Here is a 27,577-nt window from a genome sequence, read left to right on the forward strand (position 1 = left end):
TCGAGTCATGTGTGATGCAAATATATTTTCGATGTGCCTTCACCAATCTCTCTCTCTCTCTCTCTCTCTCTCTTAAAAAAGCAAATGTGCCAGCCAATATCTCTTGACATGTATTTATAGTCGCAAAGGCAAGTCCGTAAAATGAAACTAATGCACGAAAGAGAACTAGTTCTGGGAAAGGTTGGCCGATGTCACCAAGGACCCATTCGGACAATGATATAAACCAAAATGGACGAAGATGAACAAACGTACCAGCTGATTAGTTGAATAGCTGTGCAAGGGAGAGGCCGCATATGACAACAACTGCATAGACACTGCAATCCATGAACACAGCGTTAAGAGCGTTCTGCATCACCAAACCTGTCTCCAAACTCCGACTCACTTGTTCAGCCCAACCGAATCCATTGAGTGAAGAAGTTTCATTTTCATCTTGGGCAGCCCTTTCAAAACCTCTTTGTTTATAAAAAAGAAGTCGTGCGAGCACAACCGTCACATTAGTCAGCAAAAGTAGATAGAGCGGCCTAAAGCTTATTATGGTCTTTATGATGTAGCTGCCTAGTAAAGGAAATCCTTGATACGATAACACAACTAAAAGGGCTATTGTTACAGAACACAGAAGGCGGGTATTCTCTGATGCTGTAATTGCAGAACTTATCTGATTTGGAGTGAAAAATCTGTGTCGCTGTGTTTGATGCTCTAAACGTTGTCCTAAGCTCAAAGCAGAAGCAGAAGAATTTTGATCTATATGCGAGACCATAGGTGAATGTACTTCTTTGCCACTGACTTCTGAGCTAGGGGCTCTTACGGCTTTGATGCTCGTCTCGCATTGATGTATGGAAGGTGTTATGTTGCTTCCGCCATCATAAGCATTAGTCTCACTCACATTAGTGATGGAATCGCGTTTTAGCAACAAAGAACCCGATGCTTTATCATCTCCATTAAGTGGAACTGCAGACAATTGGGACCCAAGAGCATGGAGTGATAATATGAATTTTCAAATTCCATTTACAAAGAATAGAAGAACATAACAATACAAACAAGTCTTAGCACGGTGTTCATTGCCACCTTCACCTATAGCCCCAAATGGGGCGTTTGGATCTTTAACAGTTCTACCCAAAAAGGTGAAACTGAAACCTAGTGTTTACCCTTCAGGTTCCAAAAGAAAACTTTGAGATTTGTTTTATAGTGGGCCAGATTTCGGATGGATAAAACCCACATACCAACCTTGTTTCCAGCAACTCACTCATTCATATCACCTGCCAAAAAGACTGTATATTACCACACCTAACCACTACAAGTTTAGTCTGTTTAGAACGGCAAGCAAGCTTACTGATCAAGGCACTGTATTTGTGTACTTTGATCCTTGTTTTTAAGGGCTACTACCCTTGGATATAGATTCATAACCTAAGTAGAAACAAATAGTTTTTGATAAGTAGAAACCTATCCAAAATAGCATTGGCAAATAACCATCCTTAACAGCCAGACCGGACTCCAAAGAACCTAAAGAGTCCTTTTCTTTTATTTTTTATTTTTGATCAGTAGAGTCCTTTTCTTTTATAAGTAGAAAGAAATTTTATTAAACCAACTAATCAGGCAAAGTCCAAGTACGAGTATAAAAGAGAGAACCTAAGGAATCCTTCAGATGCAGCCCACATAAACATTACACATGTTTCATGTGCATCTTGTCAGATTTCCAATAGACACATCAACATGAAAGAAAACCCAAATTCCACCATATCAAACTCCCATGCAGAAAAAACAGACCATGAAGACTAAATTCTTCCAAAGAAAAAAAAAAGGTCAGCCTTTGAACTTGATGAGATGTATGAAGAGAATTTTTGGTATCTTTATCTAAAACTTATCATATTAAGGTATGATTGGTGGGATCAACTTAGGCTGCGTTTGGATGTTGAGCTCAATTGAGTTCTTTATGAATAGTAATGAGTTGAGATGGTGGAGTGAGTTTTGAGGAGTCTACCTAAGATGAGTTTAAATATGATTGGGTGTTAAGATGAGTTTAGATGTATTTATGGGAAGTTGAAAAAGATTGTGGATCTCACGTGTAAATAAGTGTTGAATTGAAAAAGGTTGTGGGTCATACGTATAAGGAGGTTTTGAGTTGAGATTAGTTTAATAATTTGAGAGTTGAGTATTTGGATGTTAGACTCAATTTAAAAATTAGACTGAACTGAATTGATTTCAATTTAATCTGTCAACCAAAAGGCGCCTTAACCTTGCTTGAGGACAGCAAGCAAACTCAATTAAAATTCAATCGTACTTGCATACAAGATATGATATTCCACAAAATAAGATCAACTACTGTTTTGTTATCAGTAAAATCAACAATTTTAAAAAGGATAAAATATCTCAAAAAAGATCAAAGAAATCTTTACAGGTGACATCTGATTGTGGAAGGAAATTCCTAACAGAATGTTTTCCACTGACAATAATATCATATCTTGCTGAATTTTAGTAAAAGTGAAACATTCGGTCATCTAAAACCTCGGCAATCAAAACTCCAAACCGCTATTTGCTAAACTTACTGAATACATTTAATCTGCTATCTCGAGAAAATATTTTTCCCAGAACATTTTTCGGAAATTTAACCAAACATAGAGAGAAAGATTGAGGGGGTACCAGTGGTTTGATTGGAATCATGGGGTTGGAGATCTGGATCACTGGGAATCACCACTTGGGACGGCGGGTCTGAGCCCAAGCTGGTTGCATTTTCGTCCTGAGAGGAAGAAGAAGGAAGGGTTTGGAGCCGACCCGCTATGAGGGCTAAACGGTCGGAACCACGCTCCAAGATCTTCCTTCTTCGGGCTTCTCTAACGTCGGTCGCCATATCCTTTACTCCCTCTACTGAGCTCATGTTGAACGCGAATAATTTATCCCCCTTTGTTTGATTCGGGTCGGATATTTGATCCCCCAACTGTTACTCCGCATCACTCACGTACGTCACGTTTTCTTCGATATCCGACGGCGCCGAAGGATACCGGGCTAATAAAAAAAAAAAAATGTTAAATATAGTTTTAAGTAGTACAAATTTAAATTTGTACATTCTTTTTTATAACAGAAGCCTACCTACCATTAAAAGTTTGATTTTTACACGTGAATTTCAGGGTTTTTTATTTTTTTTTGACCTTTTTCAAGTATTGAAGTAAATAAGGCTTGTGTATTCCTTTAAAAAAAAAAAGAAAGATCTAAAATTTAAGTAAAAAGCTTAATTTTTTTTAACGATAGATTCTATTTTTTACAAAAAAACAAAAAAAATGTGTAGAATTTTTCAAAATGTTAAAATAAGCAAATTTCACGTGTTCATTTAAAAAAAAAAAAAGAGAAATCTAAACCTAAATGAAAAGACTAATTTTTCTTTACACGAGCATTACTCTACTAAAATAGACAAATTCAATTCCTTAATGAACATATTCCTCTCCACTCTCAATATTTAGAACTGAATTTTTTAACTAATAGATTTTCATAGTTGATCAACCACAAAAAATAACAACAAAAAAATCTTAAAACAATTAAAATTAAAAATATTCATTTTTTTTTTTTAAATTTTCAGATACATTTAAAAAATTAAAAGAAAAGGCCAAGAGGGATAGGCTGCCCCTCTGCCGGGGGTGGTCCCCTCTACAGCTGTCCCCCAACATTGGGAAGGACCTCCGGTGAAACCTCATTACGCGGCAGCATCACTGGTTTCCACCGGTCAAACAAGTATGACTAGTAAGATCATCGAGCTTTAGCCCGTCGGCCTGTTGGCCACAAACATCACAAAATTAGAAGTCAATTGGAAAAACTATCAACTTCCCGAAAATGTTTGTAGTAGTCTCAACATCACAAGAAAAGAGCAAAATACAATTTTCAAAAAATAGACGATCCGCCTGAAGACTTGCTGAACAACAATATATGCTACCGTGCCAAGTTAATGATCCGATTAATCAACTGCATTTGTCATTTGAGCAACCTTAAAAGTTTTTCTATGTATTATAATGGTGGCATAATGCGTCTGTAAACGGCTCGGAAAGTCTGTCCGCCATTCCTAGCAACCTTCTGTCCTTCCTCGGTGGCAGAACTCAAGAGCTCTACAACTGGATCTGCTTCAAGCTCTTTCTCTGTGAGGGCTTCAAACATGGGATGACTTTCTAAACAAGCCTTCATCCACTCTCCCAGTTCTTCTACATCTGTAATTGTGTAAATGATCCCACCAACCCCAAGAGCATAAGCATACTCGTCTAGCAAATGTGTACTGATCACCCGACGTCTATGATTCTTCTCTTTGAAGTGAGGATCCGGAAACAAAAAGAACATCTTTGAAAGCTGTCCTTTCTCAAAGTAATTCGGAATGTATTTCATGGAATTTGTCCGCGTCACTGAGATATTTTGGTATTGGCCTGGATTTGCCACCCTCAGTGCTAAAATCCGCTCCTTGACATACTCAGTAACCTTATCCCTAAGTTCCATGCCAATCATTAGGGTCTCAGGGAAAAGGGTTGAAAGACTGATTAGCAGTCCTCCAAAACCACAACCAATATCTGCAAACTGGATCTTTTTGGAGCTATCATTCTGATCAGAAGAGGGGAGGAACACATGAGGGTAATGAAGGGAGTAGTCAACATGACTAGGGGAGATAGGCACTGGGAAGTGAGAATCACTTAATGGGTTGCTGTGTGCTCGTGCTCTGTAGAAACGCTTCCGAGGCAGGCCCGTTGACTTGCTGATATTTGGACTTGCCTTGGTTTCCAACATGGCTTTCTTCTGCAAAGCTGTACAATAGTAGCAAGTAAGATTTTTGGGAAAACCCATGCCCATAAAACGAGAGGCTAAAATGCAATATCGAATAATGTTCTTTTCCTAATTCTCATGTTAAGTCTTATTCAGAGGCCATATGCTGAGCATAAAGGTACCCTTTTCGACAAGTATGTGCATAAAGGTACTCACCATCATACAACTTCTAAGTAAAAAAGAAGCAAGAAATTGTAAGAAAACAGCATCAGATTTAAGGCTTCGTTTGGTTAGTTAAATACTCTCAACTCATCTCAACTCATCATTACAACTTTTTCAAATTCCAACACAAAATATAATAAACAATTCAACTTTTTCAAATTCTAAAATAATAATAATATTAAAAAATAATATTCTAACAATATTTTATCATTTCAACTCAACTCAACTCAACTCATTTCAACATCCAAACACAACCTTAACTGCAATAATTTCAATCAGGTTGTCCCTGCTGGCAATTAGGAACCAAATGACTAACAGCTTGAGAGTGGAAAATTGGTTACAAATGCATTAAGACAGAATAAAATAGGAAGTTTAACATCACCCAAGCTTTTCACATAAACCTTCAAATGGTTGGTGTAGTGGGATTAAGATCTGCTGGAATTCAGGGCTACTTATATATTGTGGATCTAGCCAAATCTTGATCATCCATTTCAAATAGAGGGCTGAAAATGTGACAAATTGGACAATCACGTATTTGGCCATATAATCATTGTTGTCTGTCAAGCTAATGGGTTTGCAGGGCAGCAGAGCCTCTTCCAATATCAACACTAGTAGGGATCACCATTTCCTACCCTCAGAAGTCCATAAAACATTGACAGCCTCCCCTACACAACCTTCCTCTCATATGTAAAAGATAAAACCTCTTGCCTTTATAAGTAGCCACCACATTCCACATGGTGATCTAATTACCATACCGACACAGTAGGGACAACATTCACTTTTCATGTTTACAAAAAATGCAAGTCATATCTTGTAACGTCCCAATGGAAGGCCCAAACCACATTGCCTATACTCCAAAAGGACTAGTCAATGATACAATTGGAGTCCCATTGGAATCTTATAAAGAGCAAGAACTTCTTATTCTCAATCAATGTGGGATCTCATACACCACCTACCTATATCCATATCATATGGGGTATCACAATCTACCCCCCTTAAATTCCTGAAGTCCTCGTCGGGCCTATTCATTGTAGGTGGCACGGCTCAAGTCCTATATTTCTAATTGAGATAATCTCTGATACCATTTGTAACGTCACAATGGAAAGCCCAAACCACATGACCTATACTCCAAAAGGACTAGTCAATGATACAATTGGAGCCCCATTGGAACCTTATAAAGAGCAATAATTTCTCATTCCCAAGCAATGTGGGATCCCATACACCACCTACCCTTATCCATATCATATGGGGTATCACATATCTCTTGAAATTATCTTATAAGATTGTTCACCTTTATTGACCTAGCGACTGCAGCTTAAATTGAGGATGTACTAAATAAAGCAATCTAAAAACACAATTCAAAGATCAACATTTGGATTGACGATCACCACCCTATGAAAAGCTTTATGACTCCGCAAAACCACTTAACCAAATATATGAATTGGGAACAAGTACCTAACAGCAACAAAGACATGCTAATTCCAAAATTTCTTGGGTCAAGTAGGCCAGGTTAATGTAATGGACATTTTGGCCTAAGATTCTTTCAATGGAGGTGACCCGACTAATTCGGGCAGAGGTTCAGGACTAGAACGTTGACATACAGAGCATGGATAAATAAATCAATGTGTTTCAGTATTTGGAAAGATTATGGGGGATAAGGCTACTCGAAGTAAACAATCTCTAGGGCCATGGGGATTTTTCCCTTGAATTACCTAAAGTGCACTTGCAGGAAATTTCTTACCAAGGCGCTGTGCACCCCCGGGATTAGTCGGGATGCTGTTCTGGACACCCAGTGGCAATAAAAAAAAAATATCATTGCAAAGCTAAAAATCCCCTATAAGGTACGAAAGCCTTCAAACAAAAACACAGAATGATATGACAGCAACTGGAAGAAGAACAAGAACACGGCCAACTAATTTGAACTTCAACGTTGTACAACAAGAAACCCAAACAGTATATATCCTAGCAAGAATGGAGAAGTAAAGGAAATACGCTAGGTTCCAATTCAACAATATAATGAAGTCCATCCTAACATCCCTTTAACATTAGTATGTACATAACGTAAAGTCGGTTGATGGGAGTTACGCCGAACACTAGGTGAGCATTTTAATTTGCATGAATCTAGACGAAGGAAAACGACAAGCGGAGAATATATTGTGAATTTATGCAGACATAACACTAGTATTTCTCATACTAAAAACAAAAAACAGGGAAGTAGAACAGAAATATACACAAACGCACAGACCTAACCTATTACAATGGCCGTGAATTTCTCAGGTAAGGCAGGATTTGAATTACAATCACCAAGAAAGAGTTGCAAAAATATGGATAAAGAAAGAGATGAGAAGGCACTCAATACCCGATAGAGCTGGACGGATAAAGACTCGAGCCCTTCAATGGAGTCGGAATTTGCCCTGAGACTAGGAGATACAAATTTTGGGATGGAAATGTCTAATACGGCGAGAGGAAGAGATTCAGTATGGGCCTGTTTCACACTCGAGCCCAGGAAATTGATGGGCTTTTTGTGTACCATTATCTACTAGTTGCTATTGGGCTTTAAATAGTGGATGGAAAATCTTATTGACAAATACATACAAATTTCTAGGACCAAGGATAAATTCGACGTAAAATAGCCGAATGGAGCAAATTTTCTTATATTTAAATTCAGTGTCTCGTGCATATCATATAATTAATATCTTAATTTCTTCAATTCAGACTATTATTATCATGATTATTGAAAGAAGTATGTTGGGTTGTTATATATCCTATATATTAATCTAATGATCATATCCTAATTAATGCTAGAGGAGAAATATATATATATATATAAACTTTATAACATTTATTAATATTGCCAAGTACATCAGCTTTAATTCAAACAACATATATCAAATGATTAATAAATGTTGTATCACTCAATTTATATGTTTATTTCTCTTTCATTTTAGGCTGGCATCCTAGATTATATGAAGATTCCGATCATACAATTAGGGCTCATTTAGATATTAAAAATATCTCAAAATAACGTTGTGAATATGTTTTATTGAGTTTTGAAAAATAAGAGAGAAAAAGTTAAATAAAAATATTAAAAAATTATTGTTTCAATATAATTTTTTATATAAGCCGACACCCTTTATATATATGTACATGAATTAGATCATGTTTCGTTGAATGCATGCATGGTTCCCTAGCTAGTTTATGAATCGAGTATTAATATATGTACCCTAGCTAATATTAGACGTTGATTCTGTAGTAGATGATCTAGTCGTGCAGTAATAATAGTCGGTTGAAACTTGGAAGACTCGAAATGAGCTGTGAAAGTACAAAGTCCATATAATAAATATGGTACTTCCAACCTAACATATCTGAGCAAATCTAAACACGAAATGCAGAGAGACGTACAATCATATAATATGGACCAATTAGATACCAACTTACTTGCTTAATCAGACTCTTGAATTAAGTCGTTGCAGTCCTCATGCAAGCCAGCCATCTAATATCTTTCTCTATTTATCCCATTAATACACCAAATTAAAATAAAAAATACAAATGCTGGCTATCTGTTATTACTAAGACTAGATCGAATTATTAGAACAACTGCAAAGACTAGATCGAAGAACGACTGTTATTGTAAAGACTAGATCAAGAACAACACGTAAATCTTTTCTGTTTTCTTTTGTTTTTTGAATAGAACACGTAATCTTAAGCTAATTTACTTAATAATCAGTCTTTCCTTTTCATGTACAACTACTCTTTTGATTTTTGTGTGTGATCCTTTTAGAACAAAATTTATCTCTCCATGCACTCGTGATCCTTCTCTCTCAATATAGCTTTAATTTCTTGCATCATTGCTACTCCAACAAGTTAAATATTTAATTCTACAAATAAAAGTTGCTTAATTAATTATTGCATCATGGTAAAAGCATGCACATCGGCCGGGAAATACGTAACAATACGAGATAAAATAAGCATCCACCATTCATTTTGAAGTGCTTGACAAGTAGCATGCCAATCATGAATGTATATTGGTTTTAGGGTTCCCCATTGCTTCTAGAGAGTCTTCTTGACAAATACATATCAACTACTTCACCGCGACAGTTTGAAAAACTTGTTGCGAAAATAATTTTCTTTTCGAAACTTAATCGCCCACCAGAGAAGATAATCAAACACATCCTGCGACCACGTCTATATGACGTAATTCGATCATAGTAAAATGTAATTCTACCATGTTTGGATAAACGAGTACGCAAGCTTAGTTTATTGTTTTGGTTATATAACAAGATCGTGATTCCTACCATGATACATTGATGTCATGTTCAAGGACAAATTCTATGTCAACAACATTTAAAAACCCCATATAACAAGAAAAAAAAAATATTTCGTTTTGTCGCAACCGACGACTATAAGGAAACAACGAACGATATAAGTTTCATGGCACTTTCCAATGTAGATCATGTATGGATCCATGACTCTATGTGGTATATAGATTTTCTTCATAGATGAAGTGAAAAACTTCTATTTGCCCTTTGCATTCTATAAATGAGTCTTCATGCTTACAGATTATTTTCAAAAGGGAATTAATTAGAGATGATTAAACATGTATCCTACGACCGTGTCCATGAAGCGATTTGATCATAATAAAACATTTCTTCCGTGTTTAGACAAATTAACGAGCACTTAATTAAGTTTATTATATTTTTTGTTGTATAACAAAATGATCAATATTGCTACCATGGTATTATGTTCAAGGAAAAAACTCTATGCCACCAACATTTTTCATTTTAGAAAAAAAAAATTCCCCTTTCACGGCCTGTATATAATAAGGGCTCGTTTGGATAGTGAGCTAAGATGAAATGAGATGAGTTGAATAAAATATTGTTAGAATATTATTTTTTAATATTATTATTGTTTTGATATTTTAAAAAGTTAGAATTATTTATTATATTTTGTGTGAAAATTTAAAAAAATTGTAATGATGAGATAAGATGAGTTGAGATAAGATAAGATAGTTTCTATATTCAAACGAGCCCTAAGTGTAATATATAGTACTAGGCGTGGAGTACTTACATGTTGAATGGTAGCAGCATGTAGCTAGCTCTTGAAAATCCTAATATTAGTATACATGCACATACTATATAGTACTGATCGATCAGTAGAGATTTAGATCTTTATAAGTTTGAATATGTTTGATCTATCAGTGCCTAATAATTATTTAGTTTTAAACGTGTGTGTATATATATATATATATCATCATCATGATATAATGATTTTCTCGAGATTGAAGACAAACTTAGCATTCATGTTTTCAAACATGCATGCATTATACATACGGCCACTTTTGATGGTATATATGTAGAGTTCTAATATTTAGTCCTATGAATCCTAATTATTGGGAACCGAGATGAGGTTCTATAAATATATATAAATATATCTATATATATATATATTATAGATCCTTTAAGATGTAATTAATATTAAGGGGATGATAATGATCAATAATGGGATATATAGATGCAAGACTCCACTTTAATTAATTCCGTACGTGATTGCAACTTGTATTTACTTCCTAATTAATGATAATATAAATTAATATTGGTAGTTTTTCGTGCATATATATTATAAGCTGCAAGGGTTGATCAGTACTGATCTGAATTGAGAAAGTACATGAGCAAATCTCACTCCCCATAATTAATTTATAGTTGAGTACAGCTTTTTCATTATATATATACATGATTGGGTTATAATTAATTCTCCTCATGTGCTGGTTGATAATAAGTAATTAACATAAAAGCTCATGTATGCTCGTCACTACATATATATCATATATATATCTATCTATTCATGATAGTCTGAATCAAGTTGCATGGAAGATTACTGCATGCGCGCGCAGCTTGTCTATAAAGACTTTGGGAGCCGCCGGGGGGCGGGGAAGGTTCCTGTGAGCACCAGTAAGCTGTGTGATACTGACCCTTTCAAACTATGATATTTGAAGTGTTCAATAAGTAAACGAAAGATTAATGTGGCCGATGGCTACTACTGCATTTGTTTAAAAATTTGAGACACCTAGCTAGGGTTCAATAATTCGTTTCTAAACGCCTCTCAATCTTTCCATAATCATAACTAACCTACTTCCAGGAAAATCAACAATATCCAGAAGACTAGAATAATGGTGTAATTTTCCGACAAATTATTTACTTAAAGAATACGTAAAGTGACCCATATGCGCCTGAAGACAAGATTAGTTATTTAGCATGCATATATACTCTGTTACTCCAAGAAAATAAGAACTCTTTTTTAAATATTAATTTGTTTTCCTACCGATCGATAAAAATGAGAATATATTGCTTAATTAATTTTACCTGATCATGACCCAGTACGAGTGCTAGTGATATGATCATGACTAGTTTAATTATTAAAGCATTAACACACGTTTATACGTGTATGCATGATCATGTGTATTCACACTTTCCTTGATTAATTCTAGCTAGCTGCAGGTGCTGATATCAAATTCAAAAATACGTACATGCTTACGAAGAAAGCACTGAGTCCCAGCCCAATTAGCTAGAGGGAGAAGATCATTAACAGAAGAATATGGTGGTTTATTCGTACCGCATGCTCTCTGCATGGATGCGTTATCGAGAAGTACTGAGTGATTAATTGTAATGAAGTCGTTTACGAAAGTTTATTGATTATTCGGGGAGATCAGGCGGGTTATTCTAGCTAGCTCCAGTCCCCAATCATTGAATCTGTGTCTCACAAGTTTTTTCATAGAACACCTAACTTATATAAAAGCAATATTATATATGTACCAGAAGTTGCAGTTTTGAACAGCTAGCTTAAAGATACATGATCAATGCTAGCAGCTGGCCCGTTAATTATTTCCAGGTTTCTCAATGCTCTAAGAAAGCTTTGTTTGGTTATTCGCGTAGTACAAATTGATCGATCATGAGGCATATTATATGTGCATTAATTTATTATGTTCGCTTGTCTTGTTTCTAATGTATATCTCATATCGATCACAATTATTAACACATAGAGCTAGGGATTGTTTAGGGTTTGGAGCTACACACCGTCAGAAAGTTTTAACGACTTTTTAGAGCAGGATCATTGAGTACTGTATATATGTGTGCGCGCGTGTATACCTTTAGCTAGAGACCAGCATGCATGGTGTGCAAATTAGTATAAAAAGGTCTCATGAGTCATGACCTTTCCAGCATCATTCGTACCTCTGCAAAATTGGGCCATCAAGAATCAGAAGGACGCCATGCATCAACAGGCCGGGCGACGTTCTATATACATTACATGATAATTGATATTGTTACCAACTCTTTCTATGACCATAAGAGTGGACGGGCCGTCTTGAGATTGGGTTCAACTTCCTATTGGTGGCAATTAAGCACCTTGATTACGGTCAAAAAAGATATATAAGATTAAAAAAAAAAAAAAATTGTCAAACAAGAAACCTTTGCCTGAAAGAGGAAGGAAAAGAAGAAGAAAGGTGAAGGGAATTAATAGGAGGGAAGAAACAATAAAAGAAAGGTCAAGCAGACACAACCACCCGGCCGGCTCATCGATCGGTTCAACTTTATGATCAATGGTAAGGAATCAATATAGAACTTGACACCCAACGTATCTTGATGATCATACTCATCATGATTCACCTCTATCATAAACCATCTCTATACCCAATATGAGACTTAGCGGGAGGTTACTGCAAATGTCATGGCCCATGTGGCATTGAGTGTCCTTATAAGTACATCACTTGGGAGAAATATTTAAGCAAACTCAAGTTACATATATATATATGGGTTTTATACTCCAAAAAAATATAATTCATGAGGTATCAATTGGAGATATTTGAAATCATTATAAACCTACCCAATGCATGAATTTTGTCATATATATTCATTCACATTTTTCATAGAATCATGATCACCCACGTACCCAATTTTATGATCAGGCTTAGTGGCCGAGATTTAAGATATTTCTAGGCATTGTACGTATCACAATATATACTTAGTTGAGAAATACGTACGGATGATATTTAGTCAAATTAGTTTTTCCTTTTTTTAAGGTTATAAATTATTGCGTTTTGATTTCCAAAAGAAAAGGTCAAAAACTAAAGCAACCAGCTCACACGACAAATTTACATTGGAGAAAAGAAATAACAACGTAAATGGTTATTTGTTTATTTTTGTCTCGCGCCGATAGTATTGTTTAACTACTTTATAGCGTTCTCCATTGTTTCCTAAACTACTTCTGCTTCTTCGTTTGTTTCTGAAGGGTTTGAACCCAGACATGAGCTCGAGAACGTGTATAAAAGGTTATTCAAAAAGTGATAAGCGGAAACAATAAAAGCCGTCACTACAGTGGGTCAAGATATGAGAAAATAGATGATATTTTATCTGGGTATATATAGATATATATGATTAATATAATTGGAGATGATCACCACGGTCCACGTAGGATACAAAGTGCCAAATTACTATTGCTTAATTAATTCTTAACTAGATATATAGCGATCACCAGTACTGTCAGAAAAACATGTGGTCACTGGCCGGTCAAACCTTTGCATGCACAACATCATCCTGATCTGCTTAATTCTAGTGTGGGTGTGCCTGTAAATTTGTAAGATCATTAAGGGGCATGATTTCCCTTGCGAATTTGGTCTCTACATTACTTTCAAGTTTGTATATGCATGCATGTCATGAACAAGTGAAGGATACATGTAGTACTGATCCTACGCTATTCATGTACAATCATCAAGCATGGGTAAAAGAAGAAGAACATTACAACGTCAATTAAAAAAAAAAAACGTTTGTGAGATCAAAACAACTTGATCATTTTTTCACACAATCCAAAATGTGGCCGCTAGCAAGCTATTTGATTTAAACGGTACTCATGAAAATTAACATGCATATACACGATCGAGTTAAAGGATCAGCCAAAACATGAGAACATAGGGGAAGGGAATCCAGGAGACTGGTCAGGGGAAGATGAAGCCGCGCATCCCATTAAATAAACAGTACGTATAATATTAATTCCCAGTGGTTTCCTGTCCAGGGAACCCATCCCCATCCCTCTCCTATATGTATTTGCCTTTCTTGTCCGTGCATGCATGATCCCCAAATATTCTCGCCATTTCAATGCTGCAGGCTCCGCAATCAGCACTGTCGACTGTGGGACTTGATGAGGTGGCGTGCATCCATTGGTAAGAAGGATATTCATGATATTCATAAAGTTGAAGAGGCCGAGCCAGTACTATCACGTGGCGTGGTCAACTTTAATTAATTTGGGTGATCTGAATGTGAACGGGGTTTTGGGCGCAAGCAGCTATATAGCTGACTGCAGGGCGTTGGTGTACGGGACTTTGTCTCAATTTGCAAGTCCAATTGTTCCAAATTAATTCTTATTAATTTTATATTACAGACATATAATATATATCTTAACCTAAACAAGATCATGACGGGGCCAGTACCTTGTGTGAGAAGACCCATAGTAGGTAAGAGCTTGACAAGCACAGCCCTCCCCGGCCCATTGTTTAATTATCAGTACATCCCCTTTAGCTTAAATTGCCAATTTCTTGTGCATGGTGATCATGAGTACTTGGCAGCTCCCAAGACTCTAGCACCTGATTTCATTATCTAGCCAGTATCCCTTAAGCTACTGGTATATACCTTTTTTGGTCGATAAATGATATGACAGACATCAAAACCTAACTGAAGAATTCGTCATAATTCTCTCCATGCAAGTAAGTTACCTTTTAGCTCCTATATATAAGTTTTACTTCCTATGTAAGTACTGAGGAAGAAATTTCGTGCTCCTCTAGGGTTTTCTGTTAAGTAGGGTATCAAGAAAAGTAGAAGAGAGCCTTCTAATTCACCTTCATATGGTTCTTTGAGCTGGCTGCATGCCCTAGAGACTCATAATTCAAGCACTTATTTTCATGTCACTCTTTCTTTGCTACAGAAACAAAGCAGTAATCAGAACGGGAAGGAACAAGGCAAGAAGGAGATCATCAAAGACAATATGGCAGGATCAGATCATCATCATGCAAAGGATCATGAAAAGCTGCCACCAGGGTTCCGATTTCATCCCTCAGATGAAGAGCTAATAACTTATTATCTCATAAACAAGATATCGGATGCTAATTTTACAGGAAGGGCAATCGGAGATGTTGATCTCAACAAATGCGAACCCTGGGAACTTCCAGGTAGTAGTAAAGCTGAAACCTTGCTTTCTAATGTTAGTGGTACATATGATCATCATGATCATGTAGTTAGCCAGTTTTACACATGCGCAGAAAAAAAAAATTATTTGCTTTATAATTAATTAACCATGCAATTGTGATTTTGATTCTAGGTTTTTGACCAATACTTGATCTTCCCGGCCAGAAAATATGCGGACTTAATTCGCAATTAGTGGGATTCTTATATTTAAAATTAGTTCGTCAATATAATTTAGGGTTCCCCACGTGCTCCCTTGGAAGAGAACAAATGACGAATACATTCATGTTCATGATTCGTATTTAATTAATATATTAGATAGAATAATATTAAATCTCATAATATAAGGAAAACGTTGTCTTCGTTTCTTGTGATACGGATAACATGCAGAATTTTGTTTAATTCTGAACAAACAGCTGAATAAAACTCTTGTCTAATTTGACGGAATTCCTTTTCTTATTTCTCTCAACTTCTTCTGCATGCGTATATGCCTACTAGGGAAGGCTAAAATGGGAGAAAAAGAATGGTATTTCTTCAGCCTGCGGGATCGGAAATACCCAACTGGAGTGAGAACAAATCGAGCAACAAATACAGGTTACTGGAAGACCACGGGGAAAGACAAGGAGATCTTCAACGGCGAAACGTCAGAGTTGGTTGGGATGAAGAAGACATTGGTTTTCTATAGGGGGAGAGCTCCCAGAGGAGAGAAAACCAACTGGGTCATGCATGAATATCGCATCCACTCAAAATCTGCCTTTAGAAATACCAAGGTACGTATAACGCAATCAATATATATATATATATATATATATATATATATATATCAGTACTCAAAAAACTAAGTACGTAGGATGTTATAATTATTGATGATCTTAATTCCCCTAGCTACTAGCTTTACGAGTGCACAAAAATTAGGTGAATAAATTCAAGTGATATATATGTTCAAGGACGTGATATGTGTGTGTGTGTGAATTCACAGGACCTACTTGGAAGATCAGACTATTAGAAAACAAAAGCAAAAACCACGATAACACAAAATTTATAAGAGTTTTACTATATGATCAATTTTACGTATTCTTTATGCAGTACTTCACTAATATAATTAATCAAAATAGTTATTTTATATTAAAAAAATGATGCAACCAATTACATTAATAGAGTGCGTAAAAAATATATAAAAATGACTATACATAAAATTTTTAAATATATAATATGATCTGCGCGAGCCCCTTAATTTTGTTGCTGAAGCTTCAGGCCAGTACTACTAAAATTGATTTCTTAAGAATGTTTTTGCGGCAGAGTTACGAAATTTGTATTATCAACAGTTCTCTCTCTCTCTCTCTCTCTCTCTCTCTCTCTCTCTCTCTCTCTCTCTCTCTCTCTCTCTCAGCTTTTGGTCATATATATCTATAGATCTTTACGTACTTCTATATATATTTGGAGGAAAATAATATATTATTACTAGATCTCCAGCACATTTATTTCTGAACACGAGACAATATATTAAAGCTCTAGCATTTAAAATTAAGCGTAACATTTTAATTATTAGCTGATCTTAATGAAAAGTTTGGCATATATTATATAGTCATATATATATATAGACACACACGTAGAACGCACATAATTTGTTCTTCAACAGAGCATCATCATGTATATATAGATCATACGTACAAGCGATATATGTTATATATTGGCCAGCAGTTATATATACTAACTTTTAGATTTAAAAAATAAAAAAAGACTATCGAGCTAGTGTACTCAATTTATAATTAAAGTTTTGTAAGAAAACTTGTAGCATCTAAATATTTAGTATTTTTCATACTTCAAGTTCAAACGACATGATTAAGTTGTTTTGTCCCATGAGCACGTAATAGAAGTTGCATGCAAATATTTAGATACTCCGAGCATGAAATGTCAAAGCTAAATAGTGCATGCAATTTATAGGTCTATAAATTAGTAGCGTGTGTGTGTGTATATATATATATATATATATAGGCGTCGCACGTGAACGTATAGATAAAATACATGCATATACTGGTGAAACCTGAAAACTCGAGATTTAGGCCCAAAAATTAAAGCACAAATAAGTGCACGGAAAAGGGGGGGGGGGGGAAATGCAAGTAAAGGAAATTATTATACGAATTTTTTTGGTAATTAAGTTACAAACGTACGTCATCAAGTTACAACTTGGTGTCCTCTCCCTAGCTTATTGATCTTGTAGAGATCAAGATCAGCCTATTGACAGAAAAACAAAAACAAAAAAAAAAAAATTGAAGCTGCGTCTTATGAAAAATCTAGATAAATGAACTCGCGTGTAAGTATAGAAAAAATGCATGCATACTTGTCTCCAAATATTAATATAGCTTAATGCACGTGGAAGTACTAGGCCTGAAACTTTGTTGCATACGTACAGCAGGATGAATGGGTGGTTTGCCGAGTCTTCCAGAAGAGCGCAGGCACAAAAAAATTCCCTTCGAACCAGTCAAGAGCTGGGCTGAATCCCTACAACCTCGAAATAGGTCATCCCAGTGCCCTGCCAGTACCGCAAATGATGCAGCTGGGAGATCCTGCGGGACAGTTCCATTATGGAAGGAATTACGTGAGCAGTGCAGAACTAGCGGAGCTCACGCGGGTTTTCAGAGGCGGCGGATCAACTAGTCATGTCAACGGCCAGCTGCAAATGCAACCCCAGTTAAACTATCCGCCGCTTGGTGCTGGAGGATGCTTCACAATATCAGGTTTAAATTTGAATCTTGGAGGTGGAGCAGGAACGTCTCAACCAGTTTTCCGGTCCATGCCCCCAGCACCAGCACCAGCACCACCATCTCTCGCAATGAATCATCATCATCAACACGATGTGTCTTCCTCCATGATGACTGGTAATCCTCTTGCTGCTGAGACTTCAGGCTATGGTACGGAAATGAATCATGGAAACCCGCCCAGCAACAGATATATGGGCATGGATCATTGCCTGGATCTAGATAACTACTGGCCTCCCTATTAATGGGGGGGGAACAGGGAACGGATCAATGCGGGATCAGCTAGCAATTTAGTCTAGTTTTATTATTATCAATTTAGAAAGAAAAGACAAGGTACGGCAATCGTACGTACGTAGTACTCTTACGATCTGTTTCTGCATGTTTAAGTACTTGCTTTCGAAAGGAATTAAATTGTGGACCTGAAAGAGGGATTAAGAATGGTTTCATAGTTATGTGGAACAAACAGTGCCTTCAAGACGTTAAATGGGCCCTTCCTGTGGTATGCTCCCATGTCGAGGTTGCGTCCAGGAGGTTACTTGTGGACCGAGTAGTCTGTTCGTTTTGAGTTGGGTCTTCGTTTTTTATTTTCTTAATTTCCTTTCTCAGACCCGCTAAGATAGAGGAGGAAACGGCCTTACACTAGCCAAACCTGGACAAGCTACATTTCCTCGCTTCCTTTTGGTCTTAATTTTGATAAATCAATGTCGATATCCTTTTATTGTTGGGTCAGACTTTGGATAAAGATGTACGTATGTACGTATAAGATTTTTTGGAAATTTGATTGTTATCGGAAATCTTTGCCCATGAAATAATCCAAAACAACGAACTGACCATGAATCACCGGATCATGCCACCCCATGCATCCGTATCCCGAAGCTACCAAAAAACCCGTATATACTTTTCACTCACCACCAAATCCCAAACAACCCGCATCCTCCAAAAAAACTCAGAGAGCCTAAATTCACCACAAAATGGGAAGGCTCACGGCCACCACAAAACCAACCTTTAATTCGATGGTCAATCCGCAAACTGCACTGAATACCACCCTCTACAGCGCTCTGATCAGTGCTCCCGCGTAATCACACTGGCAGGACCCAATTCGTCGATGTGTCAGCGATGGGATAGTGGAGACGGCCGGTGCAAAAGGTGCAGCTCAAGAAGTTAGGACGACAAAGAAAGTCTTTCTATTTAAATCGTTTTACTAAGATTCTTTGTTATTTCCACATGATGAACATATATAGTTACGCAAAGACCATTTCATATACTCGATCTCTTCAAGTTCGTGTTATTCGGACAAGAACTTCAACGTGTGAACTTGAAGGGGACAGTTTGTTTAATTTCTATCTAAACTCGAAGGGACATTAATCCATTTTCCAACCTATAACATACATAATCCGGACCTGCATAATTTGATGTGACACACTAGCGTATGTGTCTCAAGCACCGCATCTCCCAAGCTTCGATACTTCATTTCCGTACAAGAAAACCGCGGGGGGAGAATAAAAACCGGAATCAAATATATATATATATATATATATATATATGAGTACTTATTAAATTCATATTGGACCCTTTTGGCCGTCACAATCCAATAAGAAGAGTACATAAATAAGTATATATATTAAGATGGAGAATTGTCGTCGTTAATCAGGCACAGAAAATATAATTCTGACGGACAATATATCTCGTGAACCCCAAAAAAAAAAAAAAAAAAAAAAGACTACCCCTCTGTCAACATCAACAACACTGCCCATGATACCTGAACTACCTGTCAAACTATCGTGTGATGAAGTTTCTAAAATTTTTCTTCACAAAAAAACCAAAACGAGCAAACCAAGTACGAACAAATGGAGAGATCTTCCAAAACATCAGAGGTCACTGACAAGTAAATAGCTAGAAAGCCCATGCCAAGAGTGCACCTCCATCTGCAGTAAAAGGAAATTCAGTATTCAGTCGCATCAATGAACAAACCAACAAATCATACAAAATCAAAGCAAATCGATATAACACTGCTATTAAAATAGCTAAACAAGTGTATGCCAGAGGTGATCACTCTATACGTTATATCTCCACTTTAGAGTAAGCTCCTTGGACAGCATTTGATCCACTGGCTCTTGATTGAAAAAGCCGTGGGTTTTCGTTTTCAAACTGCTTTCTACACATATATTGTCCGTCATTTCTAATAAAGATTATTATGGTAGCCAATCGTCTTTCCTGCTGTAGTTGACATACCCCCTCATGGAGAGAAACTATAATTAGGGATTCACGCAGAGAAACAAGAGAAGATATGGATGTAACAAGATGAGTAACTGTGCATTTGGAGGGGAAGAGAAATGATAGAAGCTTTGAAGATCACGAGAGGACAATGGATGAGCTTAAAATTTTCTTTCTTAGAATCTTGTTCTTATGGGCGGGGGATTGATGGCTTAAATGTCCATGATTTTCTATTTTCGATTAATGTAAACACTAGTTAGGTACTTCTCATGTATACATCCTGCAGCTATGCCTTCTTTTATTATGAATAAAACTTCTTGATTACCTAATAAAAACAAGGGGTAACAATCGAGAATGGAAGCATTAAGAGTCACGCAACAATAAAGCAAGGGAAGGGATATGACATCAATGAAGCAGCTCAAACAGATCAACGGTAAGATATACAAATCAGGTTTTTGAATCTTGGTTCGAGAGTGTATTAAGTAAATCCTCATCTGAAGTGGTAAAAAATATGAAGGTGATGCTAATTAAAACAGTCAGCGAGATATTATGCTACTTAAACATCAATCATAAAATCATATGGCTAATAACAGGAAGGTGAAACCTTTTTTGGATGTATTATCCATACATCAATGTATTTCAATTCCAGGCATATGAAATCCAGGGAACACAAATATATAGAATGCTCTTCAAAACAATTAGAATGAAGCATACCTTAAATAGTCCCCTGCCCTGAATATAAAAACCAGTGGCTGAACATGCCGTACTCTACTTGTCTGGATGGACCCGTTTAGCCTTACGACGTGCATGGTTGGTGTGAGCATTTCGAGTAGGTTTCTTCACCTTTTTGCTGCAGAGATCAGGCACATAAAACCGTTACAGAAGTTTTAGAAGTTCAATAACAAACAAAAGAAAATATGGTTGTCAATCCTTTGACAGAGACACAGGCAGAATAAAAAATGAGGTAATTGAGAAACTGACTAGAAAATGGTGGAAGCAATTCTGAAGAGTATGATGATGGGTACGGCCAACAAAGCAGAAGCCTGCACCATTTAGCTCACTAGTAAGTCACATGGTCCAAGTCAAGTAATGTGCAGCTAAATAACTAGATTTGACAAAGTAAATAAGAGAAGAAAGTACACAACCATCACATACCGCAAACCACTCCAACTCTTTAGTAGCAAGAGGTCTTGTCAGTTCATGCCTTTTCAGCATCTCTTGCACAGTTGCTTGCATCTTAACAAAGCATGAGAAAATAGAATAACACATTATTACTGAAAACATACTGATATTCCTTTACCACATATTTGAGCACAGGTACCTTACAAGTAAAAACCCTAAAATTAGGGGTAAAGAAACGACAGTAACTGAGATTCAAACCTGATGGTGGTAGGTAGTTGCGGATTTCAGAAACTCCCCATAGGCATAAACTACTTCCTTTGTATAGGGCTTTATCGCCACTCGTACTTTTTCAACGTGAGGTTTTGCCACATCCGCAATTTGATCAATATAAGGTTTGCTGAACTTCTTCGCATCCTGTCACCCATAAATAATTCTTTTCAGATTCATGTTAGTAGAAAAGATAACCAAAGATGCAAAAATATTAAATTTACCTGAAAGTAAGGATCAATAAATTTTTGCACTTGGACAAGATGTGGAGTTACTTTGGTCTTTGATGCCTCATAAACTTCAATGGTTTTTTTCCTGAGTGTCTGGACACGTGGTTCAGTGTTCGTTTTTAGTACTACCCACTGTTCCTTTATAGTTGAGATCCATTTCTTCAAGCGACAGAACAAAGAATGAGAAGATTACACACCCAGGTTAGTCATTTCTAACAAGCAAAGCAAACTTTAAGCAAGAGAGAAAAGAAAAAGGAGGTTTCTGGGCAGATCATGTAACAAGCAGTAACCTCCGAACACCATTATTCACTTCATTCTCTTGTAAGAAACAAAACAAATAACAAAAAGTCGACATAGAAATATTGGAAGTCCCAAAACACAACGCACAAAAGCAGGTTAATGAAAAGATAGCTTACAGTTTTAATTATTTCCATATGAGGTGCAGCCCACTTTTCAGCTTGTGCTTTTTTCTCTAGGGCCTGGAGCAAATTTGAAACATAAGGGTCGTGGATAACGAACTATGAGATATATATCATTCAAAACAAGATTAAAACTAGTCACACCAACTCCCAAACAAACTATGGGAAACATTAGTCAAATACAGTCTGCCACTGGGTAAATAACCACATAGCAACAAGGAGGAAAAAATACCTTCTCAATTACCATATCCATAACTGGTTTGCCACGCTCATTCCAATGTGTCTCCATGAAGGACTACAAGAAGATATGTTTTCAGCTCTCATGTGAAGTATTCCACTTGTGCAAAACACAATTGCACTAAATTTACCTGACAATGGATTAAATGCACAGCAAGCCAAGGTGGAAACCACGCACCATGAACCTGCCACATTTTTGTCAGTTTTTCCATTAAATTCCATTTTTAACTCCTTTTCTCGTCACGGGTATACAAGATATCAGAGAAGACAATAAATGTAACCATGCAACTCATGGTGCCTGGATGCATAAAGCACGTACACAGACAGACCATATATTCATAACAACAATGGCAACATTCAGAAGCTTTGAACCCTCATTCGTAACTGCAAACAGTAAATTCTGGGCAATGAAGTACACGATTAGTTCCAGCAGTGCCATCATGGGGGGTATTCAGATTTTCACGACTAATCAGATGTACATGCAATCCTAGTTTAAATCCATTTCAAGTTCCATTAAGAACTACAGGCTTCTGACCACTTATGTATCATCTAGACTTCTTCAAACTCTGGATCAAATTAGAAAAAGTGATTCAAAATCATTTCGAGGCTTCCCAGCTAGAAAGCCTTGCTAAATAAAGGTAATTCTGCCATAATTTCTCCATATCTATTCATCCCATAGCCATTATACTACCACTGTAATTTCAGCTGCCTACGAAATCTCAGTTCAGTGCAGAAATGCTTAATGGACTTTGTATACGTATTTCAGTTGTGCCCTTTCATCCATTTTCTAATAATTTACAACAACAAAAAAATACAATAAAGCAAAATTACATCTATTTTTTAACTATAAAATATATGATAACTCAATCAACTCTCAAAAATTATATCAGGGAGTGTACATGGCAGAATAGTTCCTTGTGAGCAAGCAACCAATAGTCTTTTAGTGCACTGATACTCCCATTTCTTTATCTCCGCTGTTTGACCGACAGTATTGCTGACTTTTTAAAGCAAGGGTTCCTCAGTCATTCGTTAAAATAAATACAAAATTATACAACTATGAGCTAGTACTAGTATGTAAAAATTTGGCATTTCCCAAAATTTCTGGCTCAGATATATTTTAACAAGATTCAGTCCAAACCATAGAGGGTAGAGTATATAGAGAAAATTAATACTAGGAGCAACAAAGTCAAAGGACAAATGTGACAGGTATGCCCTAAAACTTCCCAAGCCCATAATACTAGTAGCCTACAAAGAGATACAGAGCATCAAAAACTAAGTCAATTTTACCTCCTTTAACTTTTTAGTTTTTGAAGTGGCCTCAGACTTTGCCTTGATCATTTCTTCCTAAAAAGTTCCAAAAAGAAAACCAGCACATTAGATCCATCATGTAGAATCTGACATAGTATGAGCTCTATCAGCACCAGGTTAGGTACCTCAGCAACTTTAAGAGCCCGTTCAATTTTATGAATTCTGGTCTTCTGTTCATCATTAATCTTTTGGAGCTGTACAGAGAAGACAAACTTATTAAAAAAAATTAAAAATAAGACAATGCCTGTCGTCACTATACCATTCTCATATCACAATATCAGAGCAAATTTCAAATTGAATGATTATAAGAGCAAAACTGGAATAAAAAAAGGTGACATGATACATAGTCAATAAAAAGATAGTAACTAAAAATTATAATCAAACAAAAATCCAAGTTCAAGCAGGAACCTTTCAAGGTTGCTTAACTTGAAGTCTGTCCAAGAAGAGACTTACCCCTACCCATGATAAAATTTTAACTTACGGTTCTTGTGTTGTGTTAGGAATCAAGGCAAATGGTATACTTAGGCTATGCTTGTTGTAACTTCTACCTAAAACAAATCCCTCCCTAAAGTGGGCAGCACAGGAAGTAGTATCCATGGAAGCATTGTAGAGCATGATAGATGTTTAGTGTACGCTTATCTCAAAAAATAGATACGTGAAAACACTGGGTCTTAATTTTCTAATATGGTTAATCATTTCTGCTCTTGGAGGGTTTAACAAACTATGTCCAACTCCCTAAATGGAAAATTTTGTTGTTATGTTGATATTCATTTCATGCAACAAAAATGAACTCATCTCAAATTGAGCCAAAGAAATAAAGTGTTAAAACAGAATAGATAAGTAACTCACAGTCTCTAGTTCCAAACTCAAATCGTGTACTTTCCTTTCAGCTTCATCTACCCGGGCTTCCAAAGCCTTCTTCTCCTTGTTTTGAGTTTCTAGTTTACTTTTACGTTTGTCAGCCTGTGCAGATAATGACGAGTATAAAAAATCAATGTTTAAGAGAGAGTAAATTGTTTGCTTGCCGATATCTAACCTGCTTCTCTAATTCATCAATGCGCGCATGAGCCTTACGAACCAACTCCGCAGCATCTAAAGTCCCTTTTTTCTGAAATTAATAAGGAAAAAAAAATGTACATTGAACTCTTGTCAACACAGACCTCATAAAAGTAGGTATTAATGTTTCTTTTATTTTTATTATTTTGCACTTGAAAACAAAAATGCTAGATGTAATTCAGGGAAGGCTACCCAATGAAGGTGCCCTTAATTTTCGGGTAAATTCATTGTGTAAGAATGATGATACCCAAAAATGTAGTCGACAGTAAGTGCCTTTGTAGTAACTTCTATTTTCATACGAATTACAAGGATTAAAATATAAAAATGTCTTATATATTTCAATTCTTGCAAAATGAGATTAGTGGTTGTTTTCAGGCAGTGGTTTTGCAGAGTCCAATGCCAATCCTCACCTGGAGGGATGCGATCTCACTCTGCAAGGAAGCAATGGTATCTGACTTCTCTTGGATGATCTTTTCCTTCTCCCCTATGCTATCTGACTTTGCTTTCAGTTCTTTGGATTTCTTATCAACATGGGACTCTTCAATGACAAAAGGTGAAAAAACATCAGGCAACAAGGCAACACAAAATCCAGTTCAATTTGTCAAAATTTCCTCTCGAGAAAGATGGTGATACTCCTTTTTAGGATTTTTTTATGATACTAAACGCAACCCAGTTAAGCCTTAATCCCAATAAGCGAGATTCACAACATGGATCCTTTGTTATGGTTCTGACGGAAGCAACTAGAAGAAGAAGAGAAGAGCAACTCGAAGTGCAAAGGGGTGTGGAGCTGTCGAACTAATATGAGAAGTGAAGGAAATGTGTACTGCTTTACGTATTAGCTAGGGTGCTACGTACCGTTTAAATAAATGTCAGTAGAGTTGTAAAACACAACCGTTTGGAAGAGTCTTCCAAACGGTGCATTCAAGCTGTCACCTGTTAGCAAGTGATAGTGGTAATTTTAATTTGTCTCAATTCTGTTAGGGTGCAACGTACTAAGGCAAGGAGAGGAATCAGTGTGAGGCATCTTTGGAATATTGTGGAAGTTGAATTTCTATAAGGAGGTTTGGGAGCCCTCGAAGTCACTCCCGTAGCAATTCATAGTGTAATTTCCTTTTAGCAATTTGACAAACAACTGGTGTGCATTCTGCTTGTTCATTGCAGCAACCATATTCCCTGTTTCCCATCACCTTCCTTTGATACATCAGCCATTCACAAGCAGGTTCATAACATCCTTCATGCCACTCGTCCACATCTTGACATCAACGAAAACTTTCAATGGAGAGAACAGAGAATTTTGATATCATCTACTGACTCTCTCTTGTATTAATAAATCAAACGAAGCAAGACTAATTTTCATCACGCTTTAACGTGTGACGTGGATTACTGTTCCTTTCACCATTGTTTCTATCATTCAGTTGACTACGATCTTAGTCACTCTCTCAGTGGTTGTACTACTGTTCCATTATGCTCTATTTCGATGCAGAGAAAAAAGGTAAACAAAAACAAAAAATGAACGAACATAGAATTTTGAGAACTAACAAAGAAAAATATGCGACAAGCCATACAGAATTTTGATATCATCTAGTGACTCTCTCTCGTATTAATAAATCAAACGAAGCAAGACTAATTTTCATCACGCTTTAACGTGTGACGTGGGTTACTGTTCCTTTCGCCATTGTTTCTATCATTCAGTTTACTACTATCTTAGTCACTCTCTCAGTGGTTGTACAACTGTTCCATTATGCTCTATTTCGATGCAGAGAAAAAAGGTAAACAAAGACAAAAAATGAACGAACATAGAATTTTGAGAACTAACAAAGAAAAATATGCGACAACCCATACAGCCAAAGATTACCAGAGCTTCGAGATTAACTTCTCAAGAAACAAACACAACATTGGGAATTTATATCCGTCAAAGCTATAGTCTATAGTGCCGCATAAATCAAACGGACCAATCTTTATGGAAGAAATCCCAGACTATTCGTCAAACTAAGCGATTTCCCCTCAAATTTCGCGTTAAAAAATGATCGAGATAATTTTCACTGAAATTCATGGGGCATACAGCATAAAAACCAACATTCAAATAAGATTTGCATTGTAGAAGGGCCTATTGAGTGACACCATCTACTTTTTTCTTCTTCTCTGCCTCAGTTATCTCCGCATCCAAACAGAAGCAGAGGAACTATAAAGGAAAACTGAAAACGATAACGTGCTAAAGTCGGACAATAACGAGCAAAGAAACTGACTGACCAAGTTCTTGGATCTTGAACTTAAGTTGTTTCAGTTCGATCTTCAGAGCGGACGAATAATCAGAACCGTCAGATCCGGCGACTTTAACTGCCTCATCTTCATCGACCGGAACACTTGCCCTAACATGCGCAAGAACTAGAGATAGGAAGATTGACAAAAGCAAGAGCTTCGAAGTCGTCATGGCAATGGCATGCAATCACGGCCAATCAGTCGAGAGAGAAAGAGAGAGAGAGAGAGTTGTTGGGAGTTCTTTGAGATTTGCTGTTCGGTTCTCGCAACCATCGGTGATGTCGTCGCCAGCAGCATAGTCCAGATATTATTTCGAAAAATTAAAATAAAATGTCGGGGGTTCGGGCGGTCGATGTTGCGGTGTACAAAGCACGTGTCGTTTTGGACGGTTGCGGGTTAGGTACTTCGGACTTGAAAATTTGAAACCGTGAACAAAACTTGGTTGTTGGGAAATGGGTGGTTGGTGACGGTAGCCAAGAAAGGCTTGGAAATAAAGAGCGGTCCAAGCTCTATTTAATTCATCTTTTACA

At 36.7% G+C, this 27,577-nt stretch overlaps 4 protein-coding genes across 5 annotated transcripts; 1 reads left to right on the forward strand and 3 right to left on the reverse strand.

The window, feature by feature from the left end:
• Window positions 1–87: 87 nt before the first annotated feature.
• LOC109009534 lies at window positions 88–3,010 on the reverse strand. The gene is made up of 2 exons (XM_018990044.2): window positions 2,638–3,010; window positions 88–948 (listed from the first exon to the last, which is right to left on the reverse strand). The coding sequence occupies exons 1-2, from the start codon at window positions 2,870–2,872 to the stop codon at window positions 260–262; spliced, it is 924 nt and encodes a 307-aa protein (XP_018845589.1). The 5' UTR covers window positions 2,873–3,010; the 3' UTR covers window positions 88–259.
• A 769-nt stretch (window positions 3,011–3,779) lies between these two features.
• Window positions 3,780–7,396, reverse strand: LOC109009535 (tRNA (guanine-N(7)-)-methyltransferase). The gene is made up of 2 exons (XM_018990045.2): window positions 7,310–7,396; window positions 3,780–4,769 (listed from the first exon to the last, which is right to left on the reverse strand). Exon 2 carries the CDS (start codon window positions 4,750–4,752, stop codon window positions 3,991–3,993), a length of 762 nt encoding a protein of 253 aa, XP_018845590.1. The 5' UTR covers window positions 4,753–4,769; window positions 7,310–7,396; the 3' UTR covers window positions 3,780–3,990.
• Window positions 7,397–14,524: 7,128 nt separating this feature from the next.
• LOC109009537 (protein CUP-SHAPED COTYLEDON 1-like) lies at window positions 14,525–18,418 on the forward strand. Of its 2 annotated transcripts, none has more exons than XM_018990049.2 (4): window positions 14,525–14,701; window positions 14,920–15,163; window positions 15,675–15,946; window positions 17,593–18,418. In XM_018990049.2, exons 1-4 carry the CDS (start codon window positions 14,696–14,698, stop codon window positions 18,178–18,180), a joined length of 1,110 nt encoding a protein of 369 aa, XP_018845594.1. In that variant the 5' UTR covers window positions 14,525–14,695; the 3' UTR covers window positions 18,181–18,418. The 2 variants fall into 2 exon arrangements, with proteins under 2 accessions (XP_018845594.1, XP_035538610.1); XM_035682717.1 differs by having other exon boundaries at window positions 14,526–14,701; window positions 17,590–18,418.
• A 1,113-nt stretch (window positions 18,419–19,531) lies between these two features.
• On the reverse strand, window positions 19,532–27,367 carry LOC109009538 (axoneme-associated protein mst101(2)-like). The gene is made up of 15 exons (XM_018990050.2): window positions 27,039–27,367; window positions 25,199–25,326; window positions 24,769–24,840; window positions 24,582–24,695; window positions 23,858–23,926; window positions 23,712–23,768; window positions 22,556–22,609; window positions 22,420–22,482; window positions 22,185–22,247; window positions 21,763–21,927; window positions 21,530–21,685; window positions 21,305–21,385; window positions 21,131–21,192; window positions 20,864–20,999; window positions 19,532–19,860 (listed from the first exon to the last, which is right to left on the reverse strand). The coding sequence occupies exons 1-14, from the start codon at window positions 27,217–27,219 to the stop codon at window positions 20,918–20,920; spliced, it is 1,347 nt and encodes a 448-aa protein (XP_018845595.1). The 5' UTR covers window positions 27,220–27,367; the 3' UTR covers window positions 19,532–19,860; window positions 20,864–20,917.
• Between the last annotated feature and the right edge of the window lie 210 nt (window positions 27,368–27,577).

This window comes from Juglans regia, chromosome 11 (genome assembly GCF_001411555.2).
Source record: "Juglans regia cultivar Chandler chromosome 11, Walnut 2.0, whole genome shotgun sequence".
Lineage (NCBI taxonomy): Eukaryota > Viridiplantae > Streptophyta > Magnoliopsida > Fagales > Juglandaceae > Juglans > Juglans regia.

Excerpts from the sequence above, each read along its gene's own strand:
- LOC109009534 (XM_018990044.2), bottom strand. The coding sequence starts at position 2,872 with ATGAGCTCAGTAGAGGGAGTAAAGGATATGGCGACCGACGTTAGAGAA. Across the intron at positions 949-2,637 it reads TGATTCCAATCAAACCACTG|TTCCACTTAATGGAGATGAT; the intron begins GTACCCCCTCAA and ends AATTGTCTGCAG.
- LOC109009535 (XM_018990045.2), bottom strand. The coding sequence starts at position 4,752 with ATGTTGGAAACCAAGGCAAGTCCAAATATCAGCAAGTCAACGGGCCTG.
- LOC109009537 (XM_035682717.1), top strand. Across the intron at positions 15,164-15,674 it reads CGAACCCTGGGAACTTCCAG|GGAAGGCTAAAATGGGAGAA; the intron begins GTAGTAGTAAAG and ends TATGCCTACTAG. Across the intron at positions 15,947-17,589 it reads CTGCCTTTAGAAATACCAAG|CAGGATGAATGGGTGGTTTG; the intron begins GTACGTATAACG and ends GCATACGTACAG.
- LOC109009538 (XM_018990050.2), bottom strand. The coding sequence starts at position 27,219 with ATGACGACTTCGAAGCTCTTGCTTTTGTCAATCTTCCTATCTCTAGTT. Across the intron at positions 21,386-21,529 it reads CAACTACCTACCACCATCAG|ATGCAAGCAACTGTGCAAGA; the intron begins GTTTGAATCTCA and ends TGCTTTGTTAAG. Across the intron at positions 21,193-21,304 it reads AAGAGTTGGAGTGGTTTGCG|GCTTCTGCTTTGTTGGCCGT; the intron begins GTATGTGATGGT and ends TAAATGGTGCAG.